Here is a 23,648-nt window from a genome sequence, read left to right on the forward strand (position 1 = left end):
GGTTTTTCCAGTGGTCATGTATGGATGTGAGAGTTGGACTGTGAAGAAGGCTGAGTGCCGAAGAATTGATGCTTTGAAACTGTGGTGTTGGAGAAGACTCTTGAAGAAGAGTTCCTTGGATTTCAAGGAGATCCAGCCACTCCGTCCTAAAGGAGATCAGTCCTGGGTGTTCATTGGAAGGACTGATGCTGAAGCTGAAACTCCAGTACTTTGGCCACCTCATGCCAAGAGTTGACTCACTGGAAAAGACTCTGATGCTGGGAGGGATTGGGGGCAGGAGGAGAAGGGGACAACAGAGGATGAGATGGCTGGATGGCATCACCGACTCAATGGATATGAGTTTGGGTGAACTCTGGGAGTTGGTGATGGACAGGGAGGCCTGGTGTGCTGTGATTCATGGGGTCGCAAAGTCGGACACGATTGAGCAACTGAACTGAAATTGGGAAGTTGGCCTTTTTAATTACAATTGCCCATACTTACCAGAAGGGCTTCCCTGGTGGCTCAGAGGGTAAGGCGTCTGCCTGCAATGCAGAAGACCTGGGTTTGATCCCCTGGAGAAGGAAATGGCAACCCACTCCAGTACTCTTGCCTGGAAAATGCCATGGAGGGAGGAGCCTGATAGGCTACAGTCAGTGGGAACACAAAGAGTTGTACACGACTGAGCAGTTTCACTTTTTGTATACTTACCAGATATATAAGCTAAAAGGTTGTAGAGCTCAGCACCTGGCACAGAAGGTTCTGAAACCTCTGTATCTAAGAAGACTTTCACCTGAAGACCTAGTCTTGATTCCATCCTTGACTTGATTTGGGTCTTTCTACCAAAAATATGGCCCAGCAAACAGCCACCACTGGGAGAAGTGAGAAGAGTAACTTCTAGGTGTTCTTTCAGGAGGGCTACTGTTATTCCCCTTGATGTGGGGAATGGAATTTGCTTCACAGAGATTAGCCATCTTTGTTTGTTCGTTCATTTTTGCCTGTGCTGGATCTTCGTTGCAGCAAGGAGGGGCTGCTCTCTAGTTGTGGTTGCTTGGGCTTCTCATTGCAGTGGCTGCTCATGTGAAACACAGGCTATAGGCATGCGGGCTTCAGTAGTGGTAGCACTCAGGCTCCGTAGCTGCAGTTCACAGGCTCTAGAGCACAGGCTCAGTAGTCATGGCACATGGACTTAAATGCTCTGCGGCCTGTGACACCTTCCCGGAACCAGGCATCAAACCCAGGTCTCCTGTATTGGTGGGCAGATTCTTAACTACTAGACCCCTAGTGAAGCCCTGGATTAGCTATCTTTAAGGCTTGGGCAGGGTTATGCTGCCAGAATCCACATATGCTGGCAGGCTTGTCCAGTCTTGGGTAGCACAGGCAGACCTGGATTGCAGTCAGGCTCCACCCTTCCTCGTGGCCAGCCAGGTTCCCTGTTGCTGCGGGTCCTCCCCTGTGGTAAGGGCATGTGCCAGTGTGCACTCAGGCTCGATGTGAGATGCAAGCACTGTCCTGTAGGTGAAGGATCGTCACACCCCTGGCCCACTGGAAACTACTAGTGTTAGTTACCATCACTGGGTTTCTGTGTGTATAACAGTCAGTTGGAAGGATCAGTGTCTGTCTATGGCTCATTCTGGGTCTTCAGAAGTTTTCTCTTGGACACAGTTCTTGCTGCTGTTCTCCAGTGGCAGAACTAGGTTGGCTGCATGCCAGGCCACACACTGTGCCCAGTGACTATGGTGACTATGGTAACAGGCACCAATAGCATCAATTCTCTGGGCTGTTTTGGCCACCTTCACCCCAAAGCAAGTTTGAGCTTATCCCATGATGATTAAATAGAATATTGGTATAAGAGGACATTATGTTGATTGCTCTGGCCCAAATGTGCATGAAAAGATTAAGGCTTGACTTTATTTAATCTGATACCTATTAATGCCAAAAAGTACTTACTTCCAGCAGAAGCAAAATTTCAATCTGCAAAAGGACAGTCATGTGAACCCTGCTTTCAAGGAGCACAAAATTCTGGTCCTGATGTTGTCAGCACTGTTAGTTAGAGAACCCCAAAGCTGACCACATACATGACCTGCGGTTCATCAGAAAGTATTGATCACATGTGATTTATTATGTGGTTTTCTGCTTTTTCTTCAATGAAACAGAAGACAACTGCTCCAAAGTTTAGATCATTATTACTGTGATTTTAAAATAGCTTGACCTGAAAAGTAGTAATTTTTTAAAAATCTAAAATCCAGTGATGAAAAATCTACCATAAAATAAACATAATTTTTTAGCAAACAAATTCTATACTTAGGAAGATGTATATTTGTGAAAAGACTGTTGTAACACCTCACTCACTCATACTTAAACCTTTAAATACTTTTGGTGTAGAGTTCAAGAAACTTCTGCATTGATTACAGTTTCACACATTTTATGAATATCTCGTTGAGAACAGTGGTAATTTACTTATTATATCCTGATGGTTGGAAAGGATATACAGGATTTTTAGAAGGTTTTCTATTTGCCAAGTTTTGCAAATGTTAACTGAATTGTACTCAGTTAAAAGTGAAAATTGGTTTTCATGGTGAGGAAAATCAAGGAGCAATAAATGCTAACAGACCTTTTCACCTGACCAAAAGTCTACTGTATCTAATACTAAAACTTTTCATATAAATTATGGAGAAAACTATGGTGTTTTCAGTGATAAACTTCGTGTTAAGGAATTTCTCTTTTCTAACATCCAAACATATATCCAGAGTATCATAAATTCTTCCCAAGCATGGCTAACCATTTTTGCATAGGTACATGTGTGTTTCATCGATTGACTTAGATGGTTTCAGAAGCATGACTGCCTCTCGAGCTGATGGAAGAGACAAGGCTGCTGGGCATGCAGATCCCAGGCTCGCTGCCCTGGGACCAGAGGTTTACCAAGGAGGGGGGATTCTTCTGAGCATGAGGGGCTCTGTCTTCCCAAGGTACAGACAGCGTGCCTCCAGCAGGACTGAGAGAGCTTTTAAGTCCTCCTGTCTCATAAATATACCAACGAGGATTGCCTTGAGACCATTCAGGGAGCTAGCAACGAGCTTTAGGTGTTCTCTGTCTGGTTTCTAGAGATGGGCTAATGCAGCTTTTATTATCCAGGTACCATCATTGATTCAGGGTGTATTAATTCATTTGGACAAACCTGATATAATGCCCATGCTGAAGCGTACTGAGATAGCAATCACGGTTTTGAAATGTGTGTTCATAGAACTAGATAGGTATTATTGGAAAATACAAAATCTTTTAAGTTAGGTAGAGCAGGTTAGTAATAATCCATTCTTCATTACCAGACCTGTTTGCATGCTTCCATGAGCTGAGCACCAGAAATGTGGGGGGTGGTCAGCCTTTGACAACTTGGATGTGGGGGGACAGGGGAGGCACAGGATAAACAAGTAGTTGCAGTAGTTATTCCTGCCATTAGTGAGCAGAAAAGAGATTCTGGGCACTGACTGTATTTTGAGGGAGGACAAGGAAGCCTTCACCAACATGTTAAGCCTTTACTTTTGGTTTTAACTGTTAGACCTAAAAGTCACCCCCACCCCATGACTCTGCTTTTCACATATATGACCTCTTAGTAACTACAAGTTGGGGACTAACCACCATGTTGATGAGACACACGAGCTCTTAATTAATTTCCTTCTGGTTCAACAGCTGGCACTCAAGTGACAGCACACAGAGGTGAGTTTATCTCGTTACTCTTGTTGTCAACCAGAGCTGTGAGGTCTGAAGTCATGCAGAGCATCCTGGCAGCTCTGGCTCGGTTCCCCTGGCCTCCCTCAGCTTCTTCCCATCTCTGCTCCAGGTGTCCGTGGTACCAGCCTCCTCATCCAAGGAGCCCTTAGCAGCATCGGCCCAGTGGCCCTCGAGCAGCCGGGGGACCCCCTCTCCCCCTAACTGTGCAGATTTCCACCATAGCCCCATACCAGCCCCCCTCCCCTGCTGGCCAGGCCCCTGTCCTCACTCTCGTGAGATGCAGAGCCGCCCTCGTGTCCCCACAGGTGGCGGAGACCCAGCCGCTGTTCTGCGCCCTCAAGGCGCTGCTCGAGGAGTTGCGCGAGGAGCTGCGGGAGGACGCGCGCGCACGCCAGCGGCTGCAGCAGCAATATGCGGGCGACAAGGCCGCCTGGGATATGGAGTGGGCCACCCTCACATGCCGCCTGGAGCAGGTATGGCCGGCCTCCTCTCCCACCGCCGGGAGGGTCTGGATCCCAGGGCCTGGCTGGGAAAGACGGGGCGAGGAGAAACCCACAGCAATGGCCTCAGGCACCTGGGAAGTCCCCCGCCTTCCTGCGATGCCATTCTTCCCTCTTCTCTCTCCCAAGGTGTGAAACAGGCCCCCACCCGGCAGCATCTGTTTCCCCATTCTGTGTAAAACAAGGTTGTCTCTTTTTTATTATTATCCAGTTTATTTAAACTAAAAGCAGAAGAGTCCACCCATTCCCTATTCACTTCCCCCTGGCAGCTCCTAATCTGTTCAGTGTTATCTGCTGATGCTGCTGATGCTGCTAAGTCGTGTCCCACCAGCCCACCAGGCTCCTCCATCCCTGGGATTCTCCAGGCAAGAATACTGGAGTGGGTTGCCATTTCAGTGTTATCTGTGAGCTTGGTTTCATCTGTTTACTTATAGATTCCACATCTACTTCTGATCACACAATATTTATGTCTCCTGATTTCAATTAGCATAATACCCTTGAGCTCCACCCAGTGTTGTGCAAATGGCATGATTTTGTTTTTTCATGACCAAGTAGTACCCCATTGTATATATGTACATCTTCTTTATCCATTCATTCATCCATGAACATTTACGTTGCTTCTGTAAATGGTGCTGCTGGGAGCATGGGGGTGCAGGTGTCTTTTCGCATGAGTGTTTTCTTTTCCTTCAAGTAACAGGTACATGAAAAAATGCTGTTATTGATCCTCAGGGAAATGCAAATCAAAACCACAATAAGCTGTCACCTCACAGCTGTTGGAGTGGCTCTTATCAGAAAGACTAGAAATAGCTAGTGTTGGTAGGGAGAAAGGAGCAAGGATGTCCTTAGTGCCACCGAAGCCTGACCAGCATGAAATGGTGATCAGTACACGGCCATCACTCAGACAGAAGCAAAGGCAAGGCAGGTTGTGGTTTCGTTATCTCTAAAAAAAGCAAATTAATGCTTTCCGTTAGATTTCTCCCAGTGCTGGGAATACCTTGTAGACCTCCCACTACACATGCCCTAGAAGTCTGATGAGCCGTGCTGTCCTTTTTCACACGGGAGAAGTGAAGGCCCGGAGGAAGCATGTTGTCTCAGATCGCAGAGGCTTCAATGAGTGGAGACGAGAGCACAGCGGAGCACAGGGTTTCAGAGACTTAAGACCACACCCCTGGTCATTAAGATCAGGCTGCACCAGAAATGCTCTTTTCTGTGTGCTTTCTCCTGGAAACCTTTGAAAGTGGTCACTTCCTGCGTGGTATCTGCTTGCTCAGACTGCTTCTCTGGGTGTCTCCCCACCCCCCCCACCCCCCATCATGGTGTGCCATCTCAGATAATCTCTCTTCTGGGCAGACTGTAATCAAGATTCTCTCTCAGTTGGCCACATCATGAGAGAGAAAAAAAAAAAACTTGCCTGGAAAGAAGACATCTTCTAAATAGTCTTGATAAAAGCTGAGGGGGCTTGTCCTGTCAGAAGACGACAGCTTCCACAGTGCCCACAGGTTCCCCTGCACTGCCACCTGGCCCACAGGGGCAGAAGTACCAGGCTCTGGAGGGGCCAAGGTACAGCTGCCTCTGCAAGGGCAGTGGCAAAGCACAGCCAGACCAGAGCTCCCGGCCAGGCTGGGCAAGGATGCAGTTGCTGACCCAGATATGAATCCTGCCGACTGCCTGGTAGGAGCTTCTTACTAACTCTGTTTATCTTAGTTCACAGCCGGAAGAGCCGGCAGTGGAAGAGAAATGAGTAAGGACATTCTGATGAGCTGCCTTTAAGCTTACTTTAGAAATATGTTTATGGGGGAAACAGCTAAATATGTTTATGGGGGAAACAGCTAAATATTTTCAGAAATGTAAGCATAGCTAAAAAGAGGAGGCATATAATCTTTGAAGTGAGCCAGCTTCAAAACATTTCATCTTTGTTTTAGAGGAACCTGGTATCCACCCACACATCTGCTACAAATAAAGCCTCAGGGATAATCACTGAACACCAAGAAGTAAAGCTAGAACTTCAAACCTAGAAGCCAAGTGGTAATACGTAAAGATTTCATCTTCTGCCCCCAAACTGTTTATAAAGTTTCTCAAACATTTGTGGCCTAGGGGACAATGAATGTGGGCTGATGCTAGTACATTTATAATAGTGCCATCTTTGCCCATTTCTACTTAAATGCAAAACAGCTGAATTCTATCCAGAGGGAAATATTTTCCCTCAGTGGAGGCCAAGTTGTGTCAATCCCCAAATCTAATTCCTTCAACTGACTCCTAAGTCAGAGCTTGCTTTGCCAGGGATCCCCCAACAGAAAAGACAAATCCTTAGGGGGTTCTAAGTACAGCTGGAGAGCAGACAAGGGCCAAAGTTAGTAACAGTGATTAAGTGCCCTGCCAGACCTGTGCACAGGCTCCCGGGAATGGGAGTGTGCAGGGCACACACCTCAGTCTGCAGGCTCAGGGCAGGGTTGTTTGTGAAAGTCCTGCTTAGAATGAATCTTGGAAGATGAACAGGAGTGGCTACATGGAAAGGGAGAGAAAGGGACATCATGAAGACAGGAGGATGGCACACCCGAGCAGCTGCACCTCACCATGTACGAGTGGAAAGAAGAATCTTCAAAGAATCAAAACACTGATCCTGATTTCGTCATGGGAGTAAAGCATTTTGACCTGCATTTTAAAGAAGTACCTATTCTGGTATAGAGGTAGAGAACAGATTAGAAACCATTAGAATTGAATAGATTAACATGGGGCCATGGATAGCCTCCAGGGATCTGCTTATCTAGAATAGGAAAAAGGGTATATATTTGTGTTCATGAATCTTGCACTGAAGTTTATCACATTCACCAGCAACAGTATACCCCCAGTTCCCTCCTCCTGTCCTTTGCACTGTCAGTTTACTTCTACACATTCTGTACACACACAATATGCTTCAACTGTTTTTACCTTAGACACTCAGTATTTTAAAGCAATTAAAAATAGAAAGTGAGTTATATTTGCATTTATTTAGGATTTCCAGTCATTTCCAGTGTTCTTCATTTTTTGTGTAGACCAAAAGCGTTTGCTGGTATATCATTCCATCTGCCCGAAAACTTTCTCTGTTATTTCTTGAAATGCCAGTCTGCTGACAGTAATTTTAAGTTTCCATTTGTTGAGAAACCTTTTCCCCCCTGTATTTTTGAAAGACGTTGCTGAGTACAGAATGCTGGTGAGGTCAACATGTCCCCCCTCCAGCCCTTTCACAGTGTTACTCCACTGTCCCGACTTGCAGTTTCCAAGGAGAAGTCTGCTGTCATTCCCATCTTTGTGCCTCCATGGGTGGTTTTTCTGTCTGCCTCCAAGGTTTCCTCTGATTTTCAGCAGTGTGCATGTGGTATCTAGACAGTTCTTTTGCTTGCTTGTTTATGGTCTTCAACCTCCTGGGTGCTCGATGTGTGTTTATTATAGATTACTAGGTTCCATCGCTGCCCTATTACCAGGTTCCACAGAGGGCTGAAGGATGTAGGGATAGACATGTGCCTGCCTTCAAGGAGCTGTACAGCAGAACAGGCAGGAGACATGGTAACTCGGAGTCTGCAAGGGGATTGAGGAGTGGACTGTGGGAAGCTGGGTGGATTCTCTTATTCACCTCTGTATGACTCTGTCAGATGTTCGTGGTTAGGACTTTAAAGACGAAAATTATTTCCTCTGTAAGCTTGGTCAGATCTTGATTTAAACACGATTCCAGGGATAATACATGAATGTGCTGAGGTTTTCTTCACCTAATAATGTGAGACTGTCAGAGACTAAGTTCCCATGTCTTATCCTTGACAGCTGGAAGCAAAAAATGAGAAGAGCTTGGGAGACCCAGGCTCCTACACCGACAGCAAAGGGGCATTCAGGAAGGAGAGGGAGGTGCAGCAGAAGCTGCTGGCAGACAGTCACAGGCTGGTCATGGACCTGCGCTGGCAGATCCACCACAGTGAGAAGAACTGGAACCGGGAGAAGGTGGAGCTTCTCGACCGCCTGGACCGGGAGCGCCAGGAGTGGGGGCAGCGGGAGAAGGAGCTGCTGTGGAGAATTGAACAGGTGAGGGTGCCCCTGGGAGGAACAGGGATGCCTGGCCTGGAAACCAGAGAACTCAGAGGGGAAACTGAAATAGCTCGGGAGTCTCTACCATATCAGGCTGGTCTAGGGGCTTCCAGAGGAAGAGGAAGAAATCCTAGGGGCTCCAGGTTGGAGACCTAGGGTCAGCCTTCCTACGACACAGGTCTTTTCATGCAAACTCAGTGGGTAACTTTACTCAATGTGTCTGGTTGGGAGTGGGGATAACTTTTCAAGGTGTTAAGAGACTAACTTTGAAAGGGGAGGTTCATATCTTAGAAAGTAATTTCTGCCAAAAAGCATACTAGCTTTTAAGTCTTCCACTAAAGATGCGGTCACAGTGACTGCTCCAGCTTGAATGCAATTGTCCATTAGTGAAGAAACTGCTGAATTCAGTAGGAAGTCAGGCTGTTTGTACCTGCTGTGGATCTTGCAGAGCTGTGATTAGACAGGACACGGTCAGGGGAGGTGACTGGAAGTTCATTATCTTCAGCTAAACAAACGACTCAAACACGCAGATGAGTTCAGTGGGAGAGGCAAGTTGTTTTTCTGCAGATAATCATTCCCTGCCTTGCGTCAGATGTAAGACAGTTTGCATAGCTGTAATCCTGCTTGAGTGGTGCACAAATTAATTTCCACATGAAAACAATGAAAGATTGGGATTCTTTCCGGGCTGGGTTTTGACATCACATAAAATTTCAGCCTGTCACACTTATAAATTCAGGTGGCCTCAAGGAAATCTATTAATAAGAAACTGAAAGCAGGAAGAATAACCTCGTTATTCTTTTACAAATGCCCATGCTGCCTTTTGGAAAATGTGCTGTCCTATTGCTGAGACGTGGACCTCTGTTCTGCAGGTGCAATGGCGAGGGTCCGTTTCTGCTCACTGGTGAGGAGGGAGGGTGGAAGTGAGAACTGAAAAGAACCAGGAGCTTTTGACTCAAGAACCCCTGAGCAGAAGCAAGTGCACTTGCAGACAGAGAGGCCTGACGTCCTTCCTGGGTTTGGTTACTCACACAGCTGAGTCACCCAGACTGATAGGTGATCTGGCTCATTTCAGAATTCCCCAGATTCTATCAAAGGAAGGTTGGCCACTTCCTGTTTGGCCTAGAATGTGACCCTTGAGAAGACTGTCCTGTCTTAAACCCTCGGTGTGCCTGTGCTCCACGCAGAGGATCAGTTGTTGGGTGGGAGTCACGGGGGCAGAGGCAGCATGTACTCTGACAAAGTGCTCGTCGATTCACCCAGTGTTAACTAACTAGTGTCACAGCTCCTCCAGGCCCCTCCCTGGAGGGTCCCTCCTGCACCCTAGCAAGACCATGGTCATCATCTCCTTTGCCTGTCAGCTCTAGGCTCCTTCCTCTTGTCTTGGCTTCATTGTGGATATAACGTTGGATGTAAATGAAGCGAGTCTTTAAGAGCTTCATTTTACCTTGGGGAATGAGGGTAATTTCTAATAAAGGAGAAATTAGTAAGACTTCTGGTGATGTTCACCTTTAAAGAGTTAACGTCGTGGGGATGAGCAGCATTTTAAGATTGTCTTTGGGAAGGGGAGTGAGCAGGGGCTGAAGCCCACTTGCAGCTTCTTGCTGCCATGGTCCTACCACGGTGACAGCCTCAGAACTTTAGTCTTCCAGGTTAACACGTTTGAGCAAATGGACTTGAGACGTGGGTTCTGGGTGTTCCTTCATCTGTTTCTGAAATCTGTGGTGGACCCCACATATTTGTACCATGAGTTCACTGCTGTTTTTAGAAGAGGGTTTGTTGGTGCTTTAGATATACAGTTGTGGCTTTCAAAAATAAATCCAGCCCAGTATTTGACATTTTTTAAATCTCAGTACCCAATCCTGAAAATTAGGAAGAGCAGTTAAAGGCATTTTTTATAAAAGAGGAAACTGACTTGGCGTGTATAGCATATGTAGGTCTGTTAGTTATTGTTCGTTCATTTAACTTTTAGCTGCATGTTCCACAGATAAACTGGACATGCAGGCAAGCGCTCTTCATAATGCATGCCCCTCGATATCTGACTACGTGGTGGGCTGTGTGACCTTGTCTGTGATGGCCTAGACAGATGGTGAGAGGAGTAACAGTAAATCCATTTTCCACTGCGAGAACACATGCTTCATACTTGTGCAGTGGCACGGAATTCCTCCATGATTTCTGTGCCTCGTGAGGAGTTTTATGTGATGGATGACTGTGGGAATGTGGTAGAGGTCATGTAACACACAATATCTACTGCATCGGCAGCTCGTCTCTGCCCAGACCTAACGGTGAGGGTTAACTTCTCTGGAGTCACATCATATTTCTCCTGTGAATCATCAGGTCCCAGTTAGTCTGCAGAGGCTCTAGGACTTGGTTCTGTTAAAAACCTGAAGGAAAGCTCCAGCATCATTCTGTTACTCTTCCAGTGACATCCTTAAATCAATTGCCTCTACAGCAAAAAAAAAAGGTGTTCTTTTAAAACCTGTGTACAAAGTAATGTTTTTTCTTGTAAACAGTTTGGGTAAGGGGACACTCTGAAGGGCATTTTGCTACCTGTATTATTTGAAGAAGTGAAGTCGCTCAGTCGTCGTCTCTTTGCACACCCCATAGACTGCAGCCTACCGGACTCCTCCATCCATGGGATTTTCCAGGTGAAAGTGCTGGAGTGGGTTGCCATTTCCTTCTCCAGGGGATCTTCCTGACCCAAGGATCAAACCCAGGTCTTCCGCATTGCAGGCTTTACCATCTGAGCCACCAGGGAAGCCCCAAGGCTCATCATTTAAATTTGGTGTTTGCTCTAGAAGTTGTTCTCCTGCAGGATTCTAAGTACAGTAGGTGCTGGTGGCTGGTCTGAAATGACTCTCCGAGGAAACTCTATCCTTTTAAGGGCCTTTTACTCTGTGACAGCACTGCAGAGGCATCTTGGCAGCAGACACCTCCAGCTAAAACCACTTCAGTTCATTTTTAGGGAACCTAACACTTACCAGCTCCAGTGCATGCTGCTCCTGGCTGCCCAGGTTTATTTTTGACACCCCACTTTGCCAAGTGAGAATGTGCTGGTTCGTAGCTCCCCACTGTAGTCATCCTCCCCCTCTTCACACGCACCCTCCATGCACACTTACAGTTTCAGACGTGATTTTAATCTTAATTCTGTGCCTGAAATAACTTGGAGATGATATGTTGAAACTAAATCACACTAACATACATAGATGAATAATAAAGCTTTCCTTTTCTTTTTTTTTTTTTTAAAAAAAAAGGATTTATGGTCTTTGAAAATGACAAAGAACTATGTCAGCGGGGCTGGGGTAGAGAGCAGAGGGTTTTCAGCTGAGCTGATACCCGGGGTGACTTTGCTTGTTCCCTGATTCAACTGGGATCCTGTGTCAAACTCCAGTATTTAAGGTCTGGCTGCTTTCTCCTAAAATAAAGCTGATACCTACCTCAGAAATTACCAGAAACAAGGAGAAGTCCTTTGTCCCCATCGCTCCATATGGCTTTGTTCCCGGTGACACACTTGTGGCTGAAGGCTTGAGTTAGGACAAAAGATGCAGTCTGTGACAGAGGCTTTGTTAAAACAGAGGCTTTGTAAATGAACGCACTTCCGAGAGGGTCAGTGCTTCTGGCTAGCATCTCGTCGCTCTGCCGTCCTTGGAGGCGAGTCCAGAGGCGGGCATGGTGGAGCGGGGGAGCAGATTCTGTGAATTTCCCTACTGCTTCAGGGGAGGCCGGGAGGGGAGCATGGGAGGAGAGGAGACAGTGCTGCCTGCACACGTGTCCCTGCCCGTCCCCGTGGTTCCATGGGCTCCTCCTGAAGGTCCCTCGCGCTGGGAAGAGATGAGGCATTTATCAGTGTGCCCAGGTCCAAGGACTCCCACAGGCCCGAGGGGAGTTGGTGGTAGGCCCCTGATGAACACTGGCCTTTAGGGTGGGCCTGGCCCTGCAGTCCTCCGGCAGCCCCAGAGGGGAGGCACCCACCTTATAGGTGGGGACACTGAGCGAGAGGACTAGCCACATACAGCAGCTCCAGTCTCCTGTGGTTTCCACCTACTGCTTCTATTTACCAGGTCAGGGAAGAGTACGACTCCAGTCTATGTGGCTCACATGCTTACTTCTTAGTCATACGAGATCTTCAGGTTACCTCGGTAGCTAAATTTTCATCCTCTCAAGCAAAGTGTGAGCTGTTTTTAACACCCAGTGGTTGTAACCCAGGCGATCACGCAAGGTTTATGTAGGACCTATTCCAAATGACTTGGACACCATGCTCTGTTGTTAGGAAACCTTGCTATTTAAGAAAACCAAATTCACCCCAGAAGTCTGCTGTCACTGATGGCTTTCCACTGAATGTGTCTTACATTCGGAAGGTAACTACAAAAAGGGATTTCTCAATGTGTCATTTGGCAATGTTAGATTTTAAAAACAAATGTGTGATTTCCTGTGAGCACAGCACTCAGTTATACATACAATAACATTCGCTACAGAAGCAGCTGACTTGCCTGTGGTTAATGCAGATATTTCTAGTCCAGATAATTTTCCAAAATTGTGACTTTTTTTTAAAGCACTTGTGGTGTTATTTTTTAAATTGATGCCAGAACTTTAAGAACATAAGATGTCTATCTTCAGGCTGTTTTCACTTTTAAAACCCTCAAGTTGCAGAAAGAAAACAGTCCCCGGAGAGGTGGCAGTTTCCTCTGTGATCAAGAGGAGGGGGATGCCGGCTCCTGTACCCACCCAGGGAGCCCTCGGGCGCCCCGCCCTACAGGGATGTGGCCCTGTATGGACACAGACTCCAATGTGTTTGAGGACCGGCCGCTGTCAAAGCTGAAGGAATCGGACAGGTGCTCAGCACGGGAAAATCTCTACCTGGACACCTTGTCCCTGGATGATGAGCCAGAGGAGCCCCCGGCCCACGGGCCCCAGAGGGAGTTCAGGAACTGCTTCCATGAGGTCAGCTTGGGTTTGGGTCTAGTCACCTGCAAAGGAGGGTGAGGGGTTGGGAAGCTGGCTGAGTAGCTGACAGGCTGCAGGCTCTGCATATTGTGGCCCTGAGGTTAGTAAAAGTGAACCTTCCATGATGTGAGAGCTTTGAGGTGGTCCTGACCCCAGGCTTCCTGCTGCACTTGGCCGCTTAATCTCAAGGTCAGAAATTCAGAGCCTGTGTCCCATGTGAATAGGAGTCTCAGGAGCAGGAGTCGTCCAGTGAAATCCAGGAGGAAAAAGATCCCAGAAGTGGAGAACTGCTGATTTCCTTAAAATTACAGCACAGTCTCTGATTTCAGAAAACATATTAATAACAGAAAAGTCTTTTTTTAAAGAAAGTACTTCACATTGGAAGTAGCAAATGTCAGTAACCAATGACATACAATAAATACCTTCTTTATGTAAAGAGGGGGAAAAAATCCAACACTAGAAAGCTATGGGACTTAGATCAGTAAAGGGGAAAGCTTAGCTCTGTGCAGAAATCCCTACAGGATGGCAGTGGGTTTTCCTAAAGACTAATTTTAATAATCATTCCCTGTGAGCTGGTCTCACAGTAGCTGCACCTGTCATCTGACCTGTCCCACATGCTCAGCAGATGGGGGTGCCCGTCAGGCAGTGCTGCTGGAAGTGGGGACCTCCTCCTCGGCACCTGAACCCCAGCAGAGGTGACATCACCAGCATGCCACCCTAGGGGTCTCTAGTGGGAGTGTCCCGACCCCATGCTGACCAGTGCAGTAGCCAGGGCTCTCTGGGGGATCCTTGAGGGGTTTGTTGGCTGGGGCCTCACTCCATCTGGACTGGGTCCGCACAAGGGTATCCTCTGCTCAGGAGAACCATGTATGCAGTTCTCTTTAGTGGAAGTCACTATAGCTTTCCCAATGCTCAAGGGCGACGTTTAAACACCAAGAGCGCTCTATCTAAGGACATCACACTTTTTTTTTCTTTCATTTTTTATTGCAGTACAGTTGGCGTACAATGTTAAGTTGCAGGTGTACGAGATAGTGGTTCAGTTCTTCCGGGTTATATACTCCATTTACAGTTATTATAAAATACTGGCAGCATTCCCTGTGCCATTCAGCATATCCTGTAGCTTGTTTATTTTCTATGTCATGTCTGTGCCTTTCACGCTGACTTCTCTAGTCAGGCTGAGGCCAGGGGACGTCTACCCCGACTTACCCTCCTCCCAACCCTTACTCCTCCTCTCTCACTTGCACGCACTCTCTCTCACACACATGTCATTAATGAGGCAGCTTTGAGGCTCTCACACACAGCACTGCCCTCTGAGAAACACAGAAGAGCTGCCTTGGGGCAAAGCTTACTGCCAGTGTTTCTCACTCACGTAGGCCCTCCCTCATCGCCTCTGGATTCTGGTGTCATTACTGACCTTCCAAGGGCTGAGGGGCAGAGGCACTCCTGGCCCAAACCTGGCTTCCACGTACGTTTTAAGAGAAAAACAGACCCCTTAGCAGCCCCAAATCTGCCAGTACTGACTGATTCCAGTGAACTTATTTTCTTCTTTACAGGAAGAAGACAACCACAAGGGAAATCTTCAAAGGTAAGTAAGGCTGATGAAATGACAATAGACTACTGCAGGAAAGACCTCCTGGTCTTAAAAGTCTATCTATCTATAGTCAGCAGTGCACTGTGACTCTCTTCAAAAATGACTTAAGAGTAAAACTTGTGGAGAAGTAGTTGCTTTATTATACGGTATTTAGATCGTTAACAACAAAAAGGCCAGCACCGTGTTCATATGTGTTACTGTTGTGCAAGAGCTGTGTATTTAAGGGGATAACTGTGTTAAATGGTTTTTGAAAAGTTCATGGAAACCCCTCTCTTTTGATTTAAAGCCTGGAAAAAACTCTCTCTTGATATGCTATGAGACATTTTAGACTGACCGTTTAAAAGCTCTCCTAGGAGGACTTATTACAGTATTACCAAGAGTAATCCTTGAAGTAAATATAAAGTAGCTGGTGTTTGTAATCATTTTCTAGTAACCCACATATGTAAGGGTGGGACATGTCTGAAAAGGCCCATATAAGCAAATTTGTTTAAATGGAGCAGAAGGCAAGGGGAGGAGTAAGCCCAGAGGGGACGTCTGTTTGAAATGGTGTTGGGATCATGCACCAGCCTGAACACCCCGTCCACTGCCCTTGGGAGACTGGTAGTGCTTGAGCTGACAGAGGTGAGGCGAGCGGGTAGAGGGGACATCAGCTGACAGTTACTTTGTGGTGGCCTCTCCTCCTCCCTGCCACGCCTGTATCTGGGTTGGACTGTGGTGTAGTCACGTCTGCTCTAAGGCGAGAACTCAGGAAACTCCTGCAGATTTGGCATCAAGGGTGCTTGTCAGTAGACGGAGAGGCCAGGCCACAGCCAGGCTTCCCGTCTTCCTGTGGAGCTGCTGCAGGTTGAGAACAAAACAGTGCGGAAGGGACTTGGAGCTCAACTCCAACTACCCTGGAGCACCACGTCCACCCCCACAGTTTTGAGAGTCAGCCGTAGTAAATTCTGACCAGTCCAAGGCTCCTGCATCAATTTCAGAGCCATAAAAACCCAAAGGGTCAGCCCGAGCAGAGACCGTCAGCACAGTGCACATGGGCAGGCCGTGGGCTGTGCTGGGTTGGGGGTCTCGGGGCCATGGCTCCCTAGCTGGTGACAGCTCACACCACTCCTCTCCCCTTCCCCAGGGCCGTGTCTGTGTCGTCCATGTCTGAGTTCCAGCGCTTGATGGATGGCTCTCCCTTCCTGCCAGAGAAGGGCCTGCCCCCCACATGCAGCAAGGAGGACGTCACCCCACCCTTGTCCCCTGATGACCTCAAGTACATCGAGGAGTTCAACAGCAAAAGCTGGGACGACAGGCCTCTAGACCCCTGGGCGGACAGGACCGAGGTGGGGCGGACACGGCCCGAGGCCAGCACCGAACCTTTCTCTGATGCCGCCTGGTACCTCACCACAAGCATCACCCTGACCACGGACACCGTGACCAACCCCGAGCACTGCCAGAAGCAGCCCCTGCGGAACTTCGTCTGTGCTGAGCAGGCTGGGGGGAGGGGGCTGCACAGCCCACCTGCCATCCGGAGGCTGGATGGCATTGTGGCAGGGGTCGGCGAGAGCAGGGTCCGAGGGGGCCCCGCGGATGCCAAGGGGAGCCCTTCTGAACATGTGCTCAGCAGGTGGCCCTGTGCCCCCTCCAGGCACCCCCGAGACTACACGGAGGGGGGACTCCGGCCCCTCGACAGCACTCTCAGCTTCTCCCCGTTGCACAGCCTGGAAATGCCCAGAAACCTGAGTGATGATATGAAGGAGGTAGCCTTCTCAGTCAGGAGCACCGTCTGCTCCAGCCCCGGGGAGCCACTGGTCAAGGACACGGCCTGCCAGACCAATGGGTCCCGGACAACAGGAACACAGACCGTCCAGACCATCAGTGTGGGCCTACAGACGGAAGCCCTGCGGGGCAGCCCACACAAGTGTCTCACGCCCAAGGCAGGAGGTGGCGCCACGCCCGCGTCCTCTCCCTCCCGTGGCCTCAGGAACAGGCAGGTGGCCCCTGCCATCGAGAAGGTGCAGGCTAAGTTTGAACGCACATGCTGCTCCCCCAAGTATGGGTCTCCCAAGCTGCAACGGAAGCCCCTTCCCAGAGTGGACCAGTCGAGTAGTAGGGCCTCCCCGGGGCTGGCCCAGAAGGGATGCGGCGAGTCTGCCTGGGCCCGCTCCACCACCACGCGTGAGAGCCCCGTGCACACCGCCATGAACGACGGCCTCTCCAGCCTCTTCAGCATCATTGACCACAGCCCCGTGGTGCAGGACCCCTTCCAGAAGGGGGTGCGGACTGCGAGTCGGTCCCGGTCGGCCGAGCCCCGGCCGGAGCTGGGTCCAGGCCAGGACACCAGCCCCAGCTCTCGGGGCCGCTCACCCAGCCCCATTGGGGGTGGCTCAGAGACATGCAGGGAGGAGGGGGGAGAGGGCACGCCCTTGAGGCAGGACTTATCTGCTCCCCCTGGCTACACACTCACCGAGAACGTGGCCCGGATCCTCCACAGGAAGCTGTTGGAACATGCCTTAAAGGAGGAGCGGAGGCAGGCTGCCTACAGCCCCACGAATACTGGCAGTGACAACCACATGGGAGAAACAGCGGTCAAGGCCGAGCCAGGGTCCATCGAGGTAATGGAGGTTGAGTCTTCCCCCCACCATGCCCCCACCACTGGTCTTTCTCAATGTGGGCAAGGGGGACCCTGGGGCTGTGTACCAGGTCACCTGAGTTCAGGAGGGTGTTGGGAGGACAGAATAAGCAGGAACACAAGTCACAACCTGCTGCTTAGAAGAGAAACTCATCTTACCACCTTCAGTGCTCCTCTGAAGACAAGGAGATGGTGGTCTTTGAGTAGCTCAGGGACTGACTCGGGTCCTCTGCTCTGGCTCAGTGATCCACGGTTGTCTATTGATCTGGGCTTTTCACCTGAGGTCTTATTTGCCCTCTTTCTGTATGAGTTTGTGTCCTGGGATCGTGTGTGCACAGCATCAGGCTTTCTGCTCCAGCTGTGTGTTTGAGGATGAGAGGGTTTTGACAGGGTGGACACAGGACACCTCCTGTCAGACCTACAAGAAGAATGTGTGGGTCCCAGTGCTGACTTAAGTGCAGAGAGCACGCTTATGTCTCACAGATCCCGTTACCCTCTCTGTGTGCAAGAGTTCTCAGAGCAGTAAAACCAGGTGAGATGAATGGATCAAGTCAACAGCATGCCTTCACACAACTAGATTACTGTCACTATCCCCCTTACACCTCACCTATTGTTATCATGCTACCTATGACCACACATTAAATTAAATATTATCACACATTACTTAAAGTTATTCACAGTTCCACATGTGATATAACTGGACCACCCCACTTAAAAATCAATTCCTGTTTCTGCGGCAGGAATGAGCAAAATAAACAAAGTCAGATGATAATCCCAGGCATGAAAATAGTGGGGCTGGAGGACATTTCCAGCTATTAGTCAGACACCCTTGTGTGTAGACCTGGGGGAGGCCTGACCCACTAGGAAGCCAGATGCAAAACCTCCCCAACAGTGGAGTCCAGATACCCACGGGCACTCTCCAGGCCAGTCAGCCGATGGCGGAGGTGAGACGCAGAGACACCCTCCAGCTCCCTGGCTGCTCCCTCCCGAGGCCCTGCAGCTCTAGCTGCACAGGTGAGGAGAGGAAAGCTCAGGAGGGGAAGAGGCGTATTTCTCTGTGTCACCTGAGGCCCCTACCATCCACACATCCCACAGAGGGATAAGCAATGTGTGGCTTCCCAGTGTAATTCAAAATAGAGTTAAATCTGAAGTAGATGAAACCATGTGAAACTGCCAGAGACCTTCAGAAACGGCAGTGCTATGCGGTTCACCCTAATAGTGATCGTCTGTGGCCTACGCCTGGCAGAGGTATGTCTTTGTGGGAAAGCTGTTTGTGTGCTCTGAGGAGGAGGCTGCCTGTTCTCAGGTGACAGATGGTGCCTTCTGTCACCCCACCCCTCCCTCAGGGGGTGTTAAACCACCCTCAGGTAAGTGGTTTGCTGCTGCAGGGGAGCTAGCAGGGACAGTGCCCCATCTCCTGGGACTGAGATCTTGGTCCCAGAGCATTACTTGGCTTGGCTGCAGTGTTCATTTGTATTAGAGACAAAATAGGTTTCATTTTGGAGGCTAAAAATGCTAAGTCACAAATGAATGCGAGACTATAAAGGAAATGGCTCAATAATGGGATCACACCACTCAGACACAGAGATGGCTTTACCTGCACAGAGCCATGCCCCACTCTTTGGTTCTCCATAAAATCTCTTTGCTACTGGAGAAGGTGGCAGCCGATTTAAAGGGGGCCCAGGGCCAGTGTCAGGGATTCAGACTGGCATGGAGCTCCCTGGGCAGTACTGAGATATCATGGTTGTCTTCCTTTTGCTCTGGGAAATGGCTTATTCTAGATTTCAGGGCATGATTCCTCACCTGAGCTGTCTTACTAAATGAGCCCCTCTCTGGGTGGTGTGGCAGTTCTGGGTTTTCATTCCAAACTCCACAGAACAAGTTCTGTTCCACCCTGCCCTCCTCTAAGCCCATGGGGCATCTTCCCTGAGTGCTCATGGTGACCCCAAGGCACGGGCACTGCAGGAAACTCCCCCTCTCTCATGCTCACCCCACAAGCTACTTGCTCCTTTGTTTCTCTTGGAGTCGGTAGCACGAATGCAGACAGAGGCTGTGAACAGGAGGACGAGGGTAGAGGGAGAGGAGAATCTGGGCATGTCTCAGTTGAAAATTTGAAGGGAAAGTTTCAGTCTGGGCCTCAGTCATTTGGTCACTGTGACTAAGCCAGTCTCGCTGTTTAATGGGCTCTGTTTCAAAACCAGCAGTTGTAGGGCACTGGAAATGCTCTGTGCCACGGGGCAACTCAGGAAGAACAGGAGGACAGGCAGCAGAAGCGAGGCTGCTGTCGTGAGGCCCCTCCTGCGTGGCTGGGCAGAGACCGGCCTACATGCCCACTTCTGCTGAGCCTCACTTCTCTGGATGGCCATTTCTGGAGCTGCCGTCTGGGCCTGTTGACTTTAAACCTTTACTGTTGTTCTTTTAAAGTACTTTCCAACCTACTTGCTTTTCTTTTGTCTGTCTCTTCTATCCAGAACCAAACTGTCTTACTAACTGCCCCCTGGGGACTCTAGCCCGCCTCACTCCGTAAGTGCTTTCTTCCTTCTTTCCACTGTCTACAGAGCTTGCTGTGTAGCTCAGGGCTGGCCCAGCATCCATATGAAGGGCCAGATGGCCAGCCTGAACAGGCCCACGTGCCCCCACAAACCGCCCCCCCTGCCAGGTGCTGACTGCTCTGTGCAGAGACTCCTCTCCTGTGCAGTAAAGGCACACTGGGCTGCGGGGACTGACTAGCCTGCAGGGTCTGAGCAGAGCATGGTCTGCGCCTGCTCACCGACAACTGACACTGTGGCAGCGCGTGTGCACTGCCATGTGCTACGCAGGAAGCTTTCCTCTATTTTCAACAACCACACTAGAGGGAAGAAATACAAATGTATCTTGACCTTCCAGGGGTCACTACAACTGACCAAGTGCTCGATTACTCTGTCAACACACAACAGTCATTCCTGCCCCAAAACTGCAGAACCACCTTCAGAGCCCCGGTCGAGGAGCATGAGAAAACACCAGCCTTGTTTCCGATCAAGGATGGTTACCTCCCCTTGTCTGCTGGCCTTAAACTCACCCGGCTCTCAAAGACCAAGCATGTGGCCCACGAAACATGACAGAATGGCTACAGCGGCCCTTTCTAGGAGAGGTAGCTCCAAGGACGAGAGCCCCATTACTGTCTCCCCCTTGTGTTGGCACTGGCCAGGTGTGTTGAATTCTTACTTATTCCACTGCAGGGGCTTCTCAGGAAAAGAGAGCATCCTTTGCTCACAAGTGCTGGTGTGACATGAAGGAGAACTTTGTCCCCTTAACTCATGGTCACACAGCCTTTCTTTCTGCAGGAATGCACAAATGCGAGTGAAGAGGTGGCACAAACAGACCCCTGTCACTCAGCATCGGCTAGAAGAAATGGGCCACAGTGCTGTCCAAAAACCTACTCCAGCAATCTACCCCCACCACACACACCTCTTGGGACACCCAAAGACCCCGAGCAGTAGCAGACTTCTCATCTGCTGTACCCCATACCCTTTTATTTCTGCTGTTTTGGTGCTGACATGTTTTCATAGGCAAGGTATCTCTGGTTGCCATGGTTTCCATTAGTATAAGAGCTGTGCTGCTGGGGCTCCTAAAAGGTTGCAGTCATGTAAAAAGCCACCAAAACTAGCAACATTAGCATCATCGTGTGTCAGTGCTTCTTTTCTGCTGGCCCCGGGCAGCAGCCACTCCCCACCCTCCTATGCTCTGCCCACACCTTCTCCCTCCTGTCTCTTCCTCACTCTGCTGGCCACATGCTCCTCGTCTGGTCTCTGCTGTGCTCATCACATCTCTTCACATCCCTCCACTTACTTCTGGAGTGGTCCTTCTGGAGTGGCTCTGAGGGTCCTTGGTCCATGTTCTTCACAACAGTGGTCTCCCTCCTCAGCCTCCTGTTGTGTGGGTGTCGTCTGGGTAGACAACTCGTTTCCTCCTGCCACAGTTGCCCCACCTTTGTGCCCACAGATCCCAAGTCTGGGTGTCCTTTGTCCTGGCTGCACAGTAAGGATGAGTGGCTCAACAGTCTGTAAAACCAAAACAGGAGCAGTGGCCTTGAGAGGACATACTATAGGTGACCAGCCCCAGGGTTCTTGGAAGGTGCAGGAGCCCGGACCACAGAAGCACAAGCGCAGTCGGGCTCCCCTATTTTGATGCGGCTGCCAGTTAAGAGTCATTAGATAAAACTGCCTCCATCCAAGTTTCTGCCTGCAGTGTTATATCCCTGTTGTGGGGGTCTCACCCAGTGCCAGTCCACCTGGAACAAGCAGCAGCACAGCTGATTTGAAGGTGAGCCCCACTGCTAATGCAGCTGGATGGCATCCTGGGACCCTCTGCGGGTGCCCACAGACCAAGGTGCAGGGAGGCTGGCCTCCCAGGACTGGCCACGGCAACTGACTAGAAGCTTCAGAAGGCTCAAATGACGTGCACGGCCAGGCGGGAACAGGCCCACGGGGCCATGCAGACCACTCGACCACTCGCCCCTCTGACTCCCCTTTCCGTTTGCTGCAGCCCAATTCCAAAGCCACTTAACACCCATCTCATGCCACATTTTCATCACAATTTGCTATCTTCCCGTGATTGTTGGCAATGGTCATTCATGTTGAATTCATAGTCTTTTTAACATATTCTCCGTGAGCAATGTGTGTATTAGCATTCAGACCTGCTGGGCTGTTGCACTTGTCTGAGAGAAGTCTGTGTGGGGGGCATGCCCTCCTGGAGGACTGGTCCCTCTCATAATCCTGTCTTTCTCTTCCTCCACTCTGAAGGAACTACCTTGTTCTGCACTCGCTCCGTCCCTAGAGCCTTGCTTCTCCAGGCCCGAGAGACCAGCAAACCGTCGCCCTCCGTCCCGCTGGGCCCCACATCCCCCAACTGCCTCACCAGCTCCGTCACCCGGAGAACCCACCTCCTTGGAGGAGCTCGGTGATGAGGAGCCACCGGGGGAGAAGCCGCACGTGTGATGCAGGTTGGCATGGATTATCCGGAATAATTCACTGTAATTTGCATAATCACACCTTCGTCATCAACTGAACTCTGCCCCAAAAGGAGAGATCTGATTTTTCCAAGGTCAAAGAATGTTTTTTTTAAAAAAACAACACAGCTGCTGAATGTTCAACCTATGAACCTGAGATGTTTCTAGAATGAAACAGTAAATGTGCCTGTAAGAACTTAATTTTTTTCATAGCTCAGAAAACTATTTTTGTCTCCATCTTTTTTACACAAAGTATATTAAACAGTAAATATGATATAAATAAATTAAAATGAAAGTTTTAAAGATGTACATTATAAGAGATTCTGAACACCCTCACGCGCAACACTGACTGCCTATCTGTTAAATCTGCACTGTTAACATTTTGCTTTGGTTGATTTCCACGTTGAATTAGTGTGTTTTAAGTTAATTTTATTTTGTCAGTGTTCTTGTTTAAGAATTTTTGAAATGCTTCAGCCTGTTGAATTCAGTGAACTTTTCATAATGAAAAAAAAACCACAAAGCCAGTAGACAAGGCATCTCCTCTGTCCTAGAGGGAGAGATGGCAGCATCTGGAAAGGCACAGAGGCCACGGCTGGGCTGCAAGGCTGCCTGCTCCTGCTGACCCGCACGCCTCTGGGTGCATGTCCACACCCCTGCTGTGGTCTCACCCACCTCCGTGAGTCCCCTCCCGCCATGACGTTGTGTGACCCCCTCGTACTGTACTGTTGGTGTTGTCTTCTTGCATTGACGATACAACAGCATTTTAAAATTACTGTTAGAAGACTAACTGGCAATACACAGTGTTTACTCCAAATTTTGTTTAAGGAAAAACACCACAGAAAGTCACGAGCATACCAAATAGAGAGGGTGGTACCTCAGCATCTGTATGAGGTGATGATGAAGAAATAAAGTGTTTATAAAACAGCACCTGTCCCAACCTCTTGTCTCAAGCACCCTCCACCTTAGTTCCTAATGGCTGGAGAGAGGACGCGGGGGGACGGCGAGTCAAACAGCCACTCATGTATCTGACGGGGATGCACTGTGAGTGCACAACAGCCTTTGCAGCCTCTCCGCAACAGTATGTTAGGATTAGAAGGCAACTTCATTTTTGCTAAAAACACCGAAATGGATGGGTGAGGGGGTGTGAGGAAACAGGTTACCCACAGTCAGGACGTGCCTGCCCACTCCCCTCCCTGGAAGGTGGGAGAGGCCAGCTCCACCCTGGACTGAAGTGCGGCTGAGCTGTCAGACTGACAG

At 49.3% G+C, this 23,648-nt stretch overlaps 1 protein-coding gene across 7 annotated transcripts in view; it reads left to right on the forward strand.

The window, feature by feature from the left end:
- Positions 1–23,315, forward strand: part of MTCL1 (microtubule crosslinking factor 1) — a 111,973-nt gene extending 88,658 nt beyond the window's left edge. For 5 of the 7 annotated variants that reach the window (XM_069568631.1, XM_069568628.1, XM_069568633.1 and 2 more), the window contains 6 exons: positions 4,011–4,178; positions 8,001–8,255; positions 12,900–13,196; positions 14,753–14,784; positions 15,914–17,387; positions 22,186–23,315. In XM_069568631.1, coding sequence (XP_069424732.1) covers positions 4,011–4,178; positions 8,001–8,255; positions 12,900–13,196; positions 14,753–14,784; positions 15,914–17,387; positions 22,186–22,380 — 2,421 coding nt within the window. In that variant the 3' untranslated portion in view covers positions 22,381–23,315. The remainder of the gene's footprint in view (positions 1–4,010; positions 4,179–8,000; positions 8,256–12,899; positions 13,197–14,752; positions 14,785–15,913; positions 17,388–22,185) is intronic. The other 2 variants (XM_069568632.1, XM_069568634.1) reach the window with 1 other exon arrangement.
- The last annotated feature ends 333 nt before the right edge of the window (positions 23,316–23,648 follow it).

This window comes from Ovis canadensis, chromosome 23 (genome assembly GCF_042477335.2).
Source record: "Ovis canadensis isolate MfBH-ARS-UI-01 breed Bighorn chromosome 23, ARS-UI_OviCan_v2, whole genome shotgun sequence".
Classification (NCBI taxonomy): Eukaryota; Metazoa; Chordata; class Mammalia; order Artiodactyla; family Bovidae; genus Ovis; species Ovis canadensis.